This window comes from Phoenix dactylifera, chromosome 4 (genome assembly GCF_009389715.1).
Source record: "Phoenix dactylifera cultivar Barhee BC4 chromosome 4, palm_55x_up_171113_PBpolish2nd_filt_p, whole genome shotgun sequence".
Taxonomy (NCBI): Eukaryota; Viridiplantae; Streptophyta; class Magnoliopsida; order Arecales; family Arecaceae; genus Phoenix; species Phoenix dactylifera.
Window position 1 is genome coordinate 28,279,437 of NC_052395.1, and position 16,973 is coordinate 28,296,409.

Below are 16,973 nucleotides of genomic sequence, written 5' to 3' on the forward strand. Positions count from 1 at the left end.
AGAGAATATACTTAGAATATCATTTAACTATAACAACACCTGCAACCCAAATGGCCAAAAACAAAAAAGAATCACCCATACTTTCCAACCACTACCTAGGCATACTACTCGATTCGGGAGTGGCTCGAGGTTGGTTCAAGACAAAGCAGCCTTGATCCCATTCAGTGATTTGAGAACCACCCTCAATTTGCCCTCAAGCCGTGCAATCCACCCCCACTTCAAGACAAGATGGTTTTGTCTGAACTGAGGCTCCTAGTATCGAGCCTAACCTTAGCCTTTGGTCTCGATATTTCAAACCGATTTCACCAGCACCATATATGCAATGCCCACATTCATGAACATCAAAAGCCTGTATCACTCATATCCATTTTTACTTGAAATGGTCAATTTTAAAGGATTAGGCGAGTCAGATGGAAACAGTCATAAATAATCAAAAATGAAGCAGCATATGGGCAAACCGTTACAAGAGGAAAGTTATGACACAGAAGGCATCCACAGTTAAAATGGTAGAGATGATGACACAAAGACACCCAAGGAGCGCATGCAGATAAAGGACATCCACTTTCTAAAAAGTTTCAATCAACTCCTTGGTAAATCAGTTTTGATGTACACAAAATCATATGAAAATGATGGAACAAAGCATGTAAAAGAACTTGTTCGATCGCCAAGGCCCGCAATTGTGCAAAAACAGTATTGCATGCAAACCACATCAATGTTCCAAGGATGATGCTTTGGCCAAGACTGGATAGACGTGAGAGCAATGCAACACGACAGTTGACCTTACTGTCCAGCTCAAACAGCAATCTGATGTCAATCCACATAGCCCACAATTATACCGTCTTAATCATATTGAATGGCTGATGCAGGAGTTATGAAACTCTAAATAATATCCATGTAACCAATAAACTGAGATATAGAGACAGCATACAGTATTCCTCCTTTCTCACAACACGAGCCGAAGAAGAGGACCTAAAAATGATGACAAAGGGCCAAATAATAAGTTAAATTAAGATCTTTTCCCACTGATTGTAGCAAAATTTAACAAAGGGTTAATCCTTGCTGGACCCCTTTGCCTATGTAAAATATTATACTGTCAAAATAAACTGACAGACAATCATTCTGTGGTGGAAGTTTAATGGAATATGATTTCTACCTTGTAGCCATTGGCTTGGTTGTCAAACCAAAACCAAACGGGAACAATGGGTCATAGTGCTTGTCTCCAACATTCATGGGGAGCTGGTCCACCGATTTAAACCATGTTCGTGGAAGCTTCCCAGAGAATCCATAATCTCCAAAAAGAACATCAGCAACACCTTGGCCTTCAGAACCAGGGAGCCAAGCAGCCACAAGAGCATCCATTAATGGAACATAGGGCTCAATTACAACAGGCCTGCCAGAGATGATAACCACAACACACTTGACAGCACTGCAGACAGTCTGGATTGTGCTTGGACCTGGATCAGGAAGTGTGAGGTTTAGGCTGTCTCCAGCAGTTTCAGTGTAGGGGGGTTCCCCAACCACAACAATGGCATAAGAGAAATCATTGTCTTTGACAAAGCTGGCATCAGGGTTCTCAGAATAGATGATAGTGGTTGAAGGATCAACAGTGGATTTAATGGCATCAAGAATTGTAGTTCCTGCAACATGCAAGTGAGGATGATCCAGCAATCAATCTTAAGAGATTTTCGCAATGCAAAGCAAGTCTCAGCCATCAAAATGATGCAATGCTGATACCTAATTGGGCAGCTGTATGTATGAAAACCAGGAAGAGGATTATTCATCAATTAAATTTTTCATGAATTTCTTAATAGATTTTTGCAACGCAAAATAAGTCTCGACCATCAAAATAATCCAATCCCAAAAACTAGTTGGGCAACTATACGTATGAAAACCTGGGGGTACTCTCAAAAGGATGTATTCTTATAACAAATGGGGTGCAAGATGCATGGAATTACTTGCATCTATAATAGACAATGTGTTGGGCAGCAATTTGGCACTCAATTAACAAGTATTACCACTTGATGAACCCCTTGAGAAGAATAGCAAATCAAACTCTTAAAGCATTTATGCTCCAAAGAATAACAGTATTGAACAACATGGACAACATAGTGAGGAACAGCACCAGAAAATGAAACATCATATTCCACATGGCCCAATAGAAGCATAACATAGTTTCAAAGGGATGGCACCGAGCGAGCAAAATAAGTCTTGAATCATGTGTGATTTTTGCATCCAGTGTAATATAGACTAGCAGCATAACCATAGTCTTGATATTATACAAGAGCCAAGAATGCTTGATGAGTGCTTAACATGAACCAATTTTCAATGTTACACAATCAAATTAATGTCCAGTCACGTTAGTTGCAGGCTTCACTTCGAATGTAGAAATTAGAATTTTGAACTGCATAATGGCTGCATGGAGTAGAGAAGATGGACAACCACAATTTCACATGATATCGTGGCAGAGTAATGATATGACAGGCAACAGTGATCTTACATGAGGAAGTTATTTTACACAAGCAAATGTAACTTACCTGTGCAAGAGAAGTGCTAGATGGAAATAATGGACTTAAATGATAGGTGGGCATGCATGTAATCCTATATATGCCTGAAGGCTTTTGGATAGACAAGTCAGAGCATCCTTGTAGCGCACATTATTCATGGGTATTGTTGGTGGTGCTGTAGCAGGGGGAACTATTCACAGTACTCTAGCAATACAATTATCAGGGGACTTTGTATCTTTTAAGGTTTCTCTTCTTATGTTTTAATGGACAGCTTGGATTAGTTTCTAACTCAAGGGTCAATGTTTATTGTTGTTAGCGTTTTGAGTCAATATAGAGGCTGTAATCATCTTTTCTAAGGGATGATTTTGAGATGATTTGATTGAAAGAATGAAGAAAGCCAAGGTTTGGCTATTATCCCCTCCCTTTCTCTTATTCTTGCTCCATATTTCTTCTTCTCTTTGATTCTAATCTTTACTCTACATTCTCCTACTTTTCATCCTATTATTCTATTTATCTATTATTTGCTTTCTGTAGTTAATAACTGAGCTTAATTCTGATCATAATTGGATTTATTATCAATTTATTTTGTGTTACTTTGATTCCTTAACACCACTAGAAGCCTCACCATCCGTTATTAACCCTAAAAATGCATCAAGAGCCTTTTCCCTACAAAATAAAATCCTATATTCAATTCCATATCACCAGTTATTGATCCTAGGAACTGTTGCTCCCTCATTTCTTCCTAATCTTGCAACAGATCCCACTGTGTCCAGATTTCTGGTGCTGTACAGAGAGCTGACCACATAATCTTTCCTCAAAGCCCTATACCTTCAAGTTCTGCCATGAGACGTGCAGTCCTAACCCTAACATCTTATATCACTCACATTTAACAAGAGCGCAACCCATTTGATGTCAAAAAGTCTTGTTAAAGAATTTGAATGTTGCCCGCTTGTTTCTTCCTTGTCACTTAATTTTCACATGTGTTAACCCAAAGATTGATTTTGATGATCACAAAACCTTGAAGTATAATTACTAATGTTTGTGTTGCAAGAAGAAAGATAATTTGTTTTGCAAGGAACATAGCAAGTTGAAAGAAGAAGGCCTCAAAAGCTCTCAAGAAAAGCTGGAAGAAAGTCACACTTCATTGGCCCAAGGTTCAAGTTCACAGGATTCAAATTGGAGGAGCAAACTCCAAGAAAAATTCAAAAGAACAGTCCTCGAGTCGACTCCTGAAAGTTCAGAGTCGACTCTGGCACTCTGGAGTTTCAAGGAACAGTGCTCGAGTCAACTCCTACTGTTCACGAGCCGACTCCCGCAGAAAAAAGACAGAGATCTGATTTTCAATAAGCAGTGCTCGAGCCGACTCCTACTATTCATGAGCCGACTCCAGCTATTCATGAGCCGACTCCAGCTATAGTGCCGAGCCGACTCCTACTTCATTCGAGCCGTCTCTCTCAGTCAGGATAGAAAGTAGTTTTCAGCGCCACAGTTCTCGAGCCGACTCCAACTACAGTGCGAGCCAACTCCAGCTACAGTGCCGAGCAGACTCCTATTCACGAGTCGACTCCTGCTTCAGCCGAGTCGACTCGAGCACACTGGGAGGCATAACGGCTAGTTTTTTCTCGACTCCAACGGCTCTATTTTTGTCTCTAACGGCTAGATCTTTGTTCCCACGCCATCCAAAGCTATAAAATCAAGGGGAGAGCAAGGGGAGAAGTGAACAAGTGGGAGAGAACACATAGGGAAGAGATTTCAAAGAGATTTTAAGAGAAACTTTCCAAAAGCACAAAAGGGCCATTCAAAGCAAAAGAGAGAGAAGAAGAGCATCTGAGTGAATCCCAAAGCTTCCTCTCCAACTGTGTGCTGCCTCAGTGATCCTCTACCTCGTGCGAAATCATAAGAGGGTCAAGTAAAGAAGAAGCCAAGTTCTTTCATCTGCAAAACTTGTTTGAGGGCTTCTTCTCTTTACTCTATTTGTTTATATTGTTATATCTGCTTGTTTGAGAAGTTTGTATTTGTTTTAAACTCCTATTCTGACATCTTGTAACTTGATTCAATCAAGGGATTGAATCAAGAGGTTAAGGGTTGTTGATGAGCCAGTAAAAACCAACGTTGTAGGTTGTAGTTGGTAATCCGGAAAAAACCAACTGGGTTGGATTGTGAGCCCGTGAAAACAGTCGGATTGGTTCTAATCAGTGAGCCTGTGAAAACCGACCGAGTTCGTTGTAATCTCATGAAAACAACAAGTTAGGTTGTGAGCTTGTAAAACAACCGGCTGTAATCTGAGGGATTATAGTGAAATTTCCAAGAGGTCTTGGAGAGTGGATGTAGGTGCTGGGGTGCACCAAACCACTATACATTGTCTTGTTTGTGTTGTGCTTGTTATTGTATTTATTCTTGCTTTAGAGTAAGTTCACACAAGTAACTTAAGAAAGCTTCCACCGCTCTTAACAAGAAAACTTTTAAGGCACTAAAAATTTAGAAAACCCAATTCACCCCCTCTTTTGGGTTGTCACCTTGGGCAACAAGTGGTATCAGAGCAGGTGTTCTAAGGTTAATTGTTGATCTCACGATCAAGAGCCAAAGATCATGACAACTCAAATAGATAGTTTTCTAGGAAAGGAACAATTAATTGATAGACCTCCACTATTTAATGGCATAAACTAAACACATTGGAAAGCACGCATGCGTATTTTCATTCAAGCACATGACTACGATCTATGGAATATCATAATCAATGGGCCACACACAAACATCAATCATAATAAGAAAATGGCTCAGCAAAATGCAAAAGCCATGAATATTCTATATTGTGCATTAGATGATAGTGAACTTAATTGCATATCTTTTTGCACAACTGCTAAGAAAATATGGAATATTCTTAAAGTCAAATATGAATGCACTAACAAATCTGAAACATCATTGGTAAAAGAAGAGCAGTATCATATTGCAAATCCATACTTCATGGCACATGAAAATGAGATACATGAGGTACATGCTGAAACTGAAAGCGATTTTACATTTGATGAACTTCATGGTGCCTTTTCTGATTTATATTTAGAACATAAGAAACTTATTTGTAAAAACAAGAACTTGAAAAATGAAAATCAAATTCTAATAGATGAAAAACTGAAACTGACTAATAAAACTGAAATCTTAATTAAAAAAAAATAAAGAACTAAACCAGAAAAATCAACTTCTTACTGAAAGCCATGATAAACTTAAGAAGAACAATGAATTGCTTTCAAAAGATAATAGAAAACTAACTAAAGAAGTCGATAATATGAAACCTATTGTTGAAAGATTCACTCTCAGCTCTGAAAAATTAAATTCAATGATAGAAAATTCAAGAGCTGGATATGACAAAGTTGGATTGGGATATCAACCTTGGTACACCCAAAAATCTTACAAGAATATGTTTGTTAAATCCTCCATTGCCCATCCTAAAATAGATTCTTATAAATATGATCAACAAAAATTAATTAAAATCTCTTCTGTTCATCCTAAAATAGTTTTTCATAAATTTGATGAACCTAATGAACAAAATCAGAAAATTAAAAATTCATCATCTACTTATGTTAAATCTATGATTGTTAAATTTAACAAGAATATGCAAAAATACTTCCTTGTAAATCAAAAACCTACAAACTAATAAATAAAATAGCTATTAAGAGAATATGGGTTCCAAAAGGAACAATTTTAGCTAACCTACAAGGACCCAAAAAAGCTTGGGTTCCTAAGTTGAAAACTTGATTATTTTTCAGCAAGTGTGTCTAGCTACCCAAGATTTCAATGAAAGATATTATCCGGACAGTGGGTGCTCTAGACACGGGTTAAAGAATGAAACTTAAAATGTAATTAAGAAGAGTGACTAAAATAGAAGAAATAATGAAATTAGTAATTCTTGCATCCTCTCATACTGAAATTATTTTATTAGTTGATTAAAACATAACTTGCAAGTATTAATCATTTTTGTGATATAAGTGATATTTTTGGTATGAAAAGAAAATATATCCAAATCACTCCATCTTTCTACATTATGCTTTACTTATTGATGGATAATTTGGTAAATCAATTCTCCTAAAATAACTCTATGAATTCTCTATATGCTTGATTGAGAATTCTTATCCATAGTATTATCTTTTATTGATCTTAGACATAAGAATGTGTACTTGGTATATTTTTAGATATATACATTATGAATACCAAGATTAAAGAAACTAGTTTTGGCATATAAAATCAACTCATACTAGTATGGACTTAATTTCAAAAGACCTTGTCATTGGTTTACTTAGATTAATTTCTGCAAGATCAAAGTTTTCTATGCATGCCATCTAGGAAAACAAACTAGAATCATTTCTAAATCTGAAAACATTGTTTCCACCTCATAGTCCTTGAAAATTCTCCACAAAAATTTATTTGGATCTCTAGGATTGTGAACCTAGGAGATAAGCTTCTTGATTTTGTAATTGTGAATGATTTCTCAAAGCTAACGTTGGTTTTGTTCTTGGCACTTAAATTGAAATATTTTCTGCATTGGCACAAACTTACAAAAGGTTTCAAATAAAAAAGATTTGCAAACTGTGAAAATAAAGAAGTATCATGGCACAGTTTTGAAAACTAATTTCATGTTAAGTTTTGCACAGAAAATGATATTGAATACAATTGTTTTTGTACTAAGAACATCATTGCATATTGGGTTTATAAAAAGTAAAAATAGAACCTTTGAAGAAATATGATGGACAATGCTATGTGATAGTAGTTTGCCTAATTCTGATTATAGCTATCATCACAGCTTGTCATATTATAAGGTTTCTATTAGAACCATTTTAGAAAATTCCTTATGAACTCATGAAAAACAGAAAATCAAATGTTGCATACTTTCATGTTTTTCAGTTATACATGTTATGTTCTCAATAATGAAAAATATGCCAAATCTGATAAGAATGTTTGTCTTTGGATATTACTCATCAAGCAAAGCATATTGAGTATTCAAATAAATAGAACTCTAATTATAGAAAAATTAATTCATGTTACTCTTGATGAGACTAATAATCCTTCATCAAGGAAGGACATAGACGTTATTGTTGATGCAGGTGAGCTTGATAAAGGAATTAAGGCCTTGACCCTAAAGAATTGCTCTGCATCAGAAAATGATCAAGGAGAGGATCAATTTCAGCAAGCTTTATATAAAAGTTTTACTAAGCTCATGCAAGGTGAGTTTGAAATATGTATGATGAATGAGTTAACATTTTCTCTCGAACTTCAAATTAAGACAAACAAGAAAGGGGATCTTCATTGGCCAAAGTAAGTCCACAAGGAAACTCTTATAGAAGATTGGAATGAAGAAGGTATGTCTATGACCCCATTTTGTAGAATTTGAAAAGGATGAGCAAGGTGGATCTATTGTTTTCAAGCTGTATTAAGGCATGATAGAATAATTATTTTATCATACAGCTAGTAGACCAGATTGTATGCTCATTATGTGCCCTTGTGCAAGACTTCAATCTAACTCTAATGAATCATCTTTTATTGATAACAAATGAATCATATTCAGAGTTTTGATAGAAACAACTGATAATTAGATTAAAACTTAATTTGTGATCTTTTGAGCATAATAAGAATTTTGTTTGCATGATATATATTTATGTGTTATGCAGCATATTAGATTATCTCTTTATTCTGTTCTTTCATGAAAATTACTTGAAGATAATAAAAGAGAGAAAGATAAAGAAAAGAAAATGAACATTATTTAGGGGGGAGTAAAAACTAAGTAAATGTAAAACCAAAATATATGAAGAAAATTAAAATGTTCATTAATTGCTTAAAGAAAGAAAGTTGTGAAAAACAAATGTAGCTTCAATCACTTTAAACCACACCTTAAAGATAAAATTGGTGCTAAATTGTATTTAAATGGGGGAAATTTATTTGAAAAGAATTGATTTTGATCCTTGACATGATTATTCCTAATGCTTTAATACATTATGTTATGATTTAATGCATATTATGTTTTGCACGTAACATTGGACATTCATAATTTGAAATGTGTTTCAACTCTGCACACAAGTTTTTACTTCACCTTTGTCTTCGAAGTAACTTGTGTTCCAAGGCTTAATGAAAATGGTTTTCACTTGCAAAATATACTTCTCAATTATATGTATTTTCTGGATTCATTGACTCTCCTTGTACTTTTCTGATTTTAATGAATATCTTCTTAAAAAGTAAAAGGAAAGAATAGACTGAATTTGCAATTTAGGCAAAATGAATTGATTTTGAATTATCTTCCATCTTGCTTAAACTTTGGTACATAATATCCTGATACATATTAAATTGCTCCAATCTGTACCAAAAATTCAATGATAATTATAAAGATTCTGAATGGGCTCTAATGTATTTGAAATATGTGTTTTTAATCTTAGTGATTTAAGATGAGCTACAATGTAGAAGATACATATATCAAATTATAACTTTGAAAGCCTCCTTGAAAATCTTTATGAAATTCAAAATCTGATTTTGGATAAAAGCTTAAACTAAATTTAAAAATGCTTATATCGTTGCATCTTTGTAACTTTAGTTATATACTTCAATGATCGCATCATTCAGGAGAATAACTCAATATGATTTCCAGATGAAAATTATAACTTAAGAAATATAGAATTAATTTTGATGCCTTAGTTGATTGCTCCGATACGCATCTGGTTGAAACATATTATTTCTTATCTTTAAAGTGTACTAAAATTGGTCTAAATGATGTATTTTTCAATGATCTTGATTGCGAACAAATGTTTCTAAATATATGATTTTATTTTGATATTAAAAAGATTCATTGTGTTTTATATATATATTGCTATGAAACTATGATTAAGAAATTGAGTTTTATAAATATACACTTGAATGATTATCTATATGTTTTCTCTCCTGCATAATTAAGGGCCTCTATCATTAAAAGGACAAGCTATTTTTTAAAAAGGAGAGTGAATGATCTTAAAGCTAGAAACATTTCAATTCACTCAAATGATTCGTAAAGAAAAGAAAGAGTAATTACTTTTGAAAGAACTTTGAGCTTCAAAAGAATTATTTTCTGATTAATTTTTCAATAGATATTCACAAAAATTAAGAGGAAGTATGACTGGTTCTTGAAAGATTCAAAAGAGTAATTGCTATAAATTTTGAAAAACTCTAGATCACTCTACATCCTTGATATCATAGAATTTCAGTTTTATTCACGCTTATCATTAAAAATCTGAAATTCAATAAAAAGAAAAGAATGATTAAAGAAGAATGCATCTTTTGAGGGGGAGCTTTAGATATTCAATCTAAATGCATTCTGTATCTTATCCAAAAGCCACATTTTTCATCCTTGATTTTGATGATATGTGTTAACCTCTGAAATTATTTCTGGTTTACTCTTTTTGAAAGAGGAGTAAAAGAACCTTTAAACAGAATGTTAAAATCATCAAATTCGAGACTTGCTCTGATTTGCTTCGAAATTATTTTAATTAGCTCTGATCTATGCTCATTAACTTACTCTGACATTATTGCCTTAAGTTCCATGATTCATATTCTTGCCTTAACATGCGTTGAATGAAAATCAGGGTACAATAAGGGAGAGAAATATTGGAGTATCATTTGTTACTTTGTGCTTAATGTTTCATTATCTTGCAACCTTTTTGATGTTGTCAAAAAGGAGAAGAAATATCTGAGTATATGCTCATAATGCTTTATGTGTTGATTATGTTAAGTTGATTAAATCTAAAGCATTATCATGAAGTATATTTTAAAAATACATTTTTCTACTTTATGCATTATCATTAGTTCTAGAATATAATCAATTTTATATTGCATATACTCCAAGTTTTGTCATCATCAAAAAGGGAAAGATTGTTGACCCAAATATTGATTTTGATGATCACAAAATCTTGAAGTATAATTGCTAATGTTTGTGTTGCAAGAAGAAAGATAATTTGTTTTGCAAGGAACATAGCAAGTTGAAAGAAGAAGGCCTCAAAAGCTCTCAAGAAAAATTGGAAGAAAGCCACACTTCATTGGCCCAAGGTTCAAGTTCAAAGGATTCAAGTTGGAGGAGCAAACTCCAAGAAAAATTCAAAAAAACAGTGCTCTGGCACTCTGGAGTTTCAAGAAACAGTGCTCGAGTCGACTCCTGGAAGTTCAGAACCGACTTCCACAGAAAAAAGACAGAGATCTGATTTTCAATGAACAGTGCTCGAGCCAACTCCTACTATTCACGAGCTGACTCCAGCTATAGTGCCGAGTCGACTCCTACTTCATTCGAGCCGTCTCTCTCAGTCAGGACAGAAAGTAGTTTTCAGCGCTACAGTTCTCGAGCCGACTCCAGCTACAGTGCGAGCCGACTCCAGCTACAGTACTAAGCAGACTCCTATTCATGAGTCGACTCATGCTTCAGCCGAGTCGACTCAAGCACGCTGGAAGGCATAACGACTAGTTTTTTCTCGACTCCAACGGCTCTATTTTTGTCTCTAACGGCTAGATCTTTGTTCCCACGTCATCCAAAGCTATAAAATCAAGGAGAGAGCAAGGGAAGAAGTGGACAAGTGGGAGAGAACACATAGGAAAGAGATTTCAAAGAGATTTTAAGATAAACTTTCCAAAAGCACAAAAGGGTCATTCAAAGCAAAAGAGAGAGAGGAAGAGCATCTGAGTGAATCCCAAAGCTTCCTCTCCAACTGTGTGCTGCCTCAGTGATCCTCTACCTCGTGCAAAATCAGAAGAGGGTCAAGTAAAGAAGAAGCCGAGTTCTTTCATCTGCAAAACTTGTTTGAGGGCTTCTTCTCTTTACTCTATTTGTTTATATTGTTATATCTGCTTGTTTGAGAAATTTGTATTTGTTTTAAACTCCTATTCTGACATCTTGTAGCTTGATTCAATCAAGGAATTGAATCAAGGGGTTAAGGGTTGTTGGTGAGCCAGTGAAAACCAACGTTGTAGGTTGTAGTTGGTAATCCCGAAAAAACCAACTGGGTTGGATTGTGAGCCCGTGAAAATAGTCGGATTGGTTCTAGTCGGTGAGCCTGTGAAAACCGACCGAGTTTGTTGTGATCTCGTGAAAACAAGTTAGGTTGTGAGCTTGTAAAACAACCGGCTGTAATCTGAGGGATTATAATGAAATTCCCAAGAGGTCTTGGGAAGTGGATGTAGGTGCTGGGGTGCACCGAACCACTATACATTGTCTTATTTGTGTTGTGCTTATTCTTGTATTTATTCTTGCTTTATATTTGCTTCTTGCTCTAGAGTAAATTCACACAAATAACTTAAGAAAGCTTCCACCGCTCTTAACAAAAAAACTTTTAAAGCACCAAAAATTTAGAAAACCCAATTCACCCCCCTCTTGAGTTGTCACCTTGGGCAACAACATGCAAATTGCATAAGTGGATTTTATACAGGCAGCTGGCTTAAATTCCCCCCAGGAGTCTCAGCTATACGGTAAACATTAAGCTTCTTTAGAAAGATAAGCATTAGTTCTATAGCTGGCTTAAATTTCCCCCAGGAGTCTCAGCTATATGGTAAAGATTAAGCTTCTTTAGAAAGATGAGTATTAATAATCTAGCAGAAATACAATGGTACCATCGTAAAAATGAAGAACGATATTAAAGGATACACACCAATTGTGATATTCCCACTAGCTCCCTGCCATTCAATTGTCCACCCACCACATTGATATCCCAAATTATCGGCATGGCTTCCAGCGACAAGGATCTTTCTAGCCTTCTTAGGGAGGGGAAGCAATGACTCGTTAATAGATTTTCCATTTTTTAATAGCACAAGTGATTTCCTAACAGCTTCCCTTGCCAATACCCTGTGCTCCTGTTAATTCCATAACTTCAAGTGAATAAGAGCATTTTATCAGAGTATAACATCTGTGTGGTATTTAAGTGATCATGGTAAATTTTGAAAATAATGCGAAAAAACTCTGAGATCACAAGAACGTATCAAGCAATATAATGGGAAGAAACCAATGTGACCTTTTTCCCGAGCTGATCAACTAAGCTAAGATCAGACAGTGGGTTCTCAAAGAGACCCATGGTGAATTTGACCAAAAGAATCCTTCTCACAGCATCATCAATCCTGGTCATGGGAATGATATTCTTCTGAACAAGAGAGGTCAGGTCATTAATGAAATCTGTATAGTTGTAAGGAACCATCACCTGTGACAAAAGAAATACAAAGAATATAAGAACAAGAAGAAGTAGAGGAAAAAACTCAAATGTTAATATAAAATTGCTCTGGGATATTTACATGAAAATAGTTAGCTATCTTGACTCAAGGAAAAATGTTGTGCAACAATAAAGCTAAAAGTAATTATGTGTTCCATAGCAGAGAGGAACTGACCATATCAATACCAGCGTTAATTCCAGCTTGGACAGAATAAGTGTAGTTTGCACCTGGTGGAGTGGTGATCCTATCAATTCCTTGCCAATCTGAGATAACAAAACCCTGAAAATTTGTATAAACACAACATTTAGTAATGAATTGCAATAGGTGAAATCAATTAGAAAAAAAAATTTAAAAAGAGAATGCTGTGCACTGAAGACCTACCCTGAAATGAAGAGTGTTCTTGAGGAAACCAGTAACCAGATCATGATTGGCATGCATTTTCTCTCCATTCCAGCTAGAATAAGAGACCATGACAGTAGAGACACCCTTGATGATAGAGATGTCATATGCAGGCATGTGCATGCTTAACAGTCCATGGGAATCAATAATAGTATTATTTTCATTGATTCCATCATGTGTCCCACCATCACCAACATAATGCTTAGCACAGGCTGCGACCTTGTTCCTGTCCAGCCAGTAATCATGAGATGATTTCCAAAATTGGAAACACACAAATCATCCCAAATCTGGACATGAGATAGAAAGTGGTTTGACGAAACAGTATGGCACTTCAAGAATCCATTGAGAAGTAACAGCCTAGCAGGTATTTAGGAAGTTAAATTACAGTAATTCATCAAGGAAGTTTGAGAATTGATAATTTCCTGTTGTCTCCTTACTAAAACAAGTTTTCTTGTTGCATCACCAAATGTTTAGTTATGACCTGTACGAGTTATAGCTAAATAACCCAAAAAATAAATGTCATCTGGCAGATGCAACAGAAGAAATCTTTACAGAAGCAATAGAAAGAGCAGTATTCTTGAGTTTCAAATAGAACTTGAATGCTAACAAATAAATACACATCGATATGCATTAAGACAATATATCCCCTTGGATTGACATCAACAATCAGAAACAAAATACTCATACTACTTCTTCAACTAATTATGGATTTTGAGTCTTACTTTCCAGCTACATAAGGAACACCCTTACTATAGTTTGCAGGGAGATCACCCTGTAATCCAGGGATTACTTCTGTCATATCTCGCACAACCTGGTAGTCTTCACTAAAGCTTTCATAGCATCGACCCCATCTTGGATCTCTGCAAACCTGACATGGTTCAAGCAATCCAGCACGTAGTAGCTCCTTTAGTTGTAACACAAAGATTCTGCAGTTGCAGATTCTAAAATAACATTATGATATTTGTGGTGCATTGTGTTTATGCATTGTGCTTACCGCAATACATGGAGCAAAAACATATTGAATACCTGTCGCCCTCACTTCAAGGGCAGTTGCTTCACCAATCTTCTTTGCAAGTTCTGGATCCCTAGCAGATAGAGTAGATTGAAATTTCAATTAAGATAATAGAACAAGAGGCTGAGGCTTCTGAGAAACACTTACTCATTTGTTTCCCTTAAACATATGAGTTGCTTAATGCCAACAACAACAATATTCCCTTAAACATATGTTTCAGGATAAAACAGCACAGAGTTCTTTTCTGCCTCCAGTATACATTACAATGAGAAGAATTAGAGTTTTCAAAAATAAATATATATATCTATTATGACTAATCATATATCAATAACATCTTTCATATACTTTCCATGAGATTTTTTTTCCATAAAGATAGTTCCTGTTTCTGACTAGCTAGGAGATTGTATCATATATCAGAGCAATAGTTCAAGTCATCAATCTATTCAATACTTGCCTGGTAGCACCAAGTCCAATATTGTGGGGGAATATTGTTGCCTTGTACGCATTGTTGTTGCCATGAACAGCATCAATCCCATAAATCATTGGAATCCCTAGACGCGTAGATAGAGAGCCCTTCTGAAATTCATTTACCATATTTACCCATTCTTCAGCACTAGCCTGAGGAGCAGGCACACTGCCACCACCACTCAAAACACTACCTAGAGAACATCATCAGTTTAAGTATTTCCTGTTTGGTTATCCTTCCCTTACCATTTATTGACACGATAATAAGGATTATATGTACCAGTAAGTAGATTTTTCACCTATGAAATAATCTTTCATGACTTTGGCTGATGCAACCTTTCGCTCAATCTGTGTCATCTGACCAATCTTTTCAGCAAGAGTCATCCACTTCATCAAGTCATCAATTCGAACATTCACTGGTTGATGACGATCCTTGTAGATCATATACTCTGCTTTTCCAATAGATGCCCAACAAAATAAGAACAGAAGACCCAGCAATGAAGTTTGAGAACATGCCATCTGAGAGCTCCGATGTGATGGAATGAGTGTCGAGGTTTGAAATCAAACCAGGCAAAAAAGAACCAAAATTATTTTGGTAAGCCAATTAAACAATGGGAAAGTACAACTCAAAAGGAAGTGAAACTATGTTATCATTCTTTAACAGAAAAATAAAGGGGAAAAAAGTGCCGTATCATCAACAGCATCATATTCTAACAAATAAAGAGCTCGTAAACTAATATTAGAATATAAAGATAGTTTACTGTACAATTTTGGACACTGTCCTTGAAAAGTTCAAGATGAAATGATATGAAACCCAAATCAAAGTGTTAGAAAGAAAAGAGTAGTACATAACATAAAGCTTAGCAAAGGTCAAGGATGAGGTACTCTTAATCACTCAACAGCTAAATGTATTTCTAGTCGAATAACGAGGTACGAATAAAGGATCTGGTGAGTGTATAGTCAGAAACAACAGAAAATTTTCGACACCAACATTACCAAGTCATTGTATAATGTGCCATAGGAAGAGATGCGACAGAACGCTATCGGATCGAAGATCTCAGTGTACAATGGCAGTGAAGTGTTTGTTAGGGAAAAGATAAAAGATCGAATGAGAGAATGGTGGCGAGGAACAGAAAGCACAAGCCAATTACCGCCACTGTGTTGGTTGTGACAAAAAGAAACGAGATGGAGAAAAGAAATGAAGCACAATAAATCACCGAAAAAAAATCCTATTTCCAGAGGCAAAAAGAAAGGATTTTGCTTTGAGATTTAAAGATTCTTTGGAGAATGACAAAGAATGAACAAAAAATTTCCTTCCGCTGAAACTTCTGTTAAAAACAAATTTTCGAAATCACAAGATTTACTAAGCTGCAAGAAGAATCAGGAAAAAACAGAAAATTGAAGCAAAAAAGAGGACCATAACATAGAACAGCTTTTTCCAGAAAGAAAAAGTAACTACCAGCATCGAGAAATGAAATGCACAAGGGGGAAAGAAGGCATCTTTAGCAGCTAATAAGCATCATAGATTAACAGAGCACATGAAAATCGACGAAGCAGCAACAGCAAAAGGAAGCAATCATCAGCATTGCTCAAATCCAAGTCACCGATGTCGGAAATGCGAGAGCAGATGATTTAAAAAATTCTGGCCATTAATTTAGAAGACAGAATTAACCGGGGAAAAAAAAGATATAGAGGACATCGAAAAGAAATCGAACCATAACCCTAGTCTTCCTGCTTCGGATTCGCAGCTATTTGGACAAGGAGAAGAGAGAGAGAGAGAGAGAGAGAGGGAGAGACGCGGAGAGTGTGGGAGTTAGTGTTTGGAGTGAAAAAAAATTATTGAGAGATAAATCATAGAGTTTTGTAACTTTTGTTTTGTGAGAAAAAAAACGAAGATTTTTTTCGACGTATGGCAAGCGACGGTCGGAGGATTAGGTGTAACTGTGGAGGTTTCTCGACTTAAACCCTTGCCTCACGTGTCATGGTGTTCGGATGATCGGTGGGATTGGCGAGCAGGAGGATACACTCTGGTATCTCGAGATGCCCATCATCAGTGGGCGGCTACACAGAGAGGACTGTTCGGAGGTGGAGCTAAGTTTTCGACAGAGGTTGGATGGGTAGCAGACGAGCACCTTATCCATGATGGGCAGGATCACCTTTATCAGGTTAGTGTTGAGTTTCATACCCATATACTTGCTTTCCAACGCTATTGTTCCAGTTACTTTCCTAAGGTCATTGGAGCAACTGCTTCGGAGTTTTGTATGGGGTGGACAAGCACGTGGAGGAGGCACCCATCTACTCGCCTGAGAGGTTCTTTGTCAGTCCACGAGCAGTAGGGGATTGGGTATTCACTCCCTCATCACCAAGCGGGAGGCACTGGTGACTATGTGGCCAGATTC

At 36.0% G+C, this 16,973-nt stretch overlaps 1 protein-coding gene across 3 annotated transcripts; it reads right to left on the reverse strand.

The window, feature by feature from the left end:
* Window positions 1–436: 436 nt before the first annotated feature.
* Window positions 437–16,688, reverse strand: LOC103697810 (beta-glucosidase BoGH3B-like). Of its 3 annotated transcripts, none has more exons than XM_008779746.4 (11): window positions 16,290–16,688; window positions 14,874–15,093; window positions 14,564–14,768; window positions 14,092–14,182; window positions 13,820–13,965; window positions 13,080–13,323; window positions 12,873–12,977; window positions 12,506–12,688; window positions 12,146–12,347; window positions 1,154–1,637; window positions 437–969 (listed from the first exon to the last, which is right to left on the reverse strand). In XM_008779746.4, exons 1-11 carry the CDS (start codon window positions 16,290–16,292, stop codon window positions 870–872), a joined length of 1,983 nt encoding a protein of 660 aa, XP_008777968.1. In that variant the 5' UTR covers window positions 16,293–16,688; the 3' UTR covers window positions 437–869. The 3 variants fall into 3 exon arrangements, with proteins under 3 accessions (XP_008777968.1, XP_026657186.1, XP_026657187.1); XM_026801385.2 differs by lacking the exon at window positions 16,290–16,688 and adding an exon at window positions 16,034–16,283; XM_026801386.2 differs by lacking the exon at window positions 16,290–16,688 and adding an exon at window positions 15,571–16,017.
* Window positions 16,689–16,973: the final 285 nt, after the last annotated feature.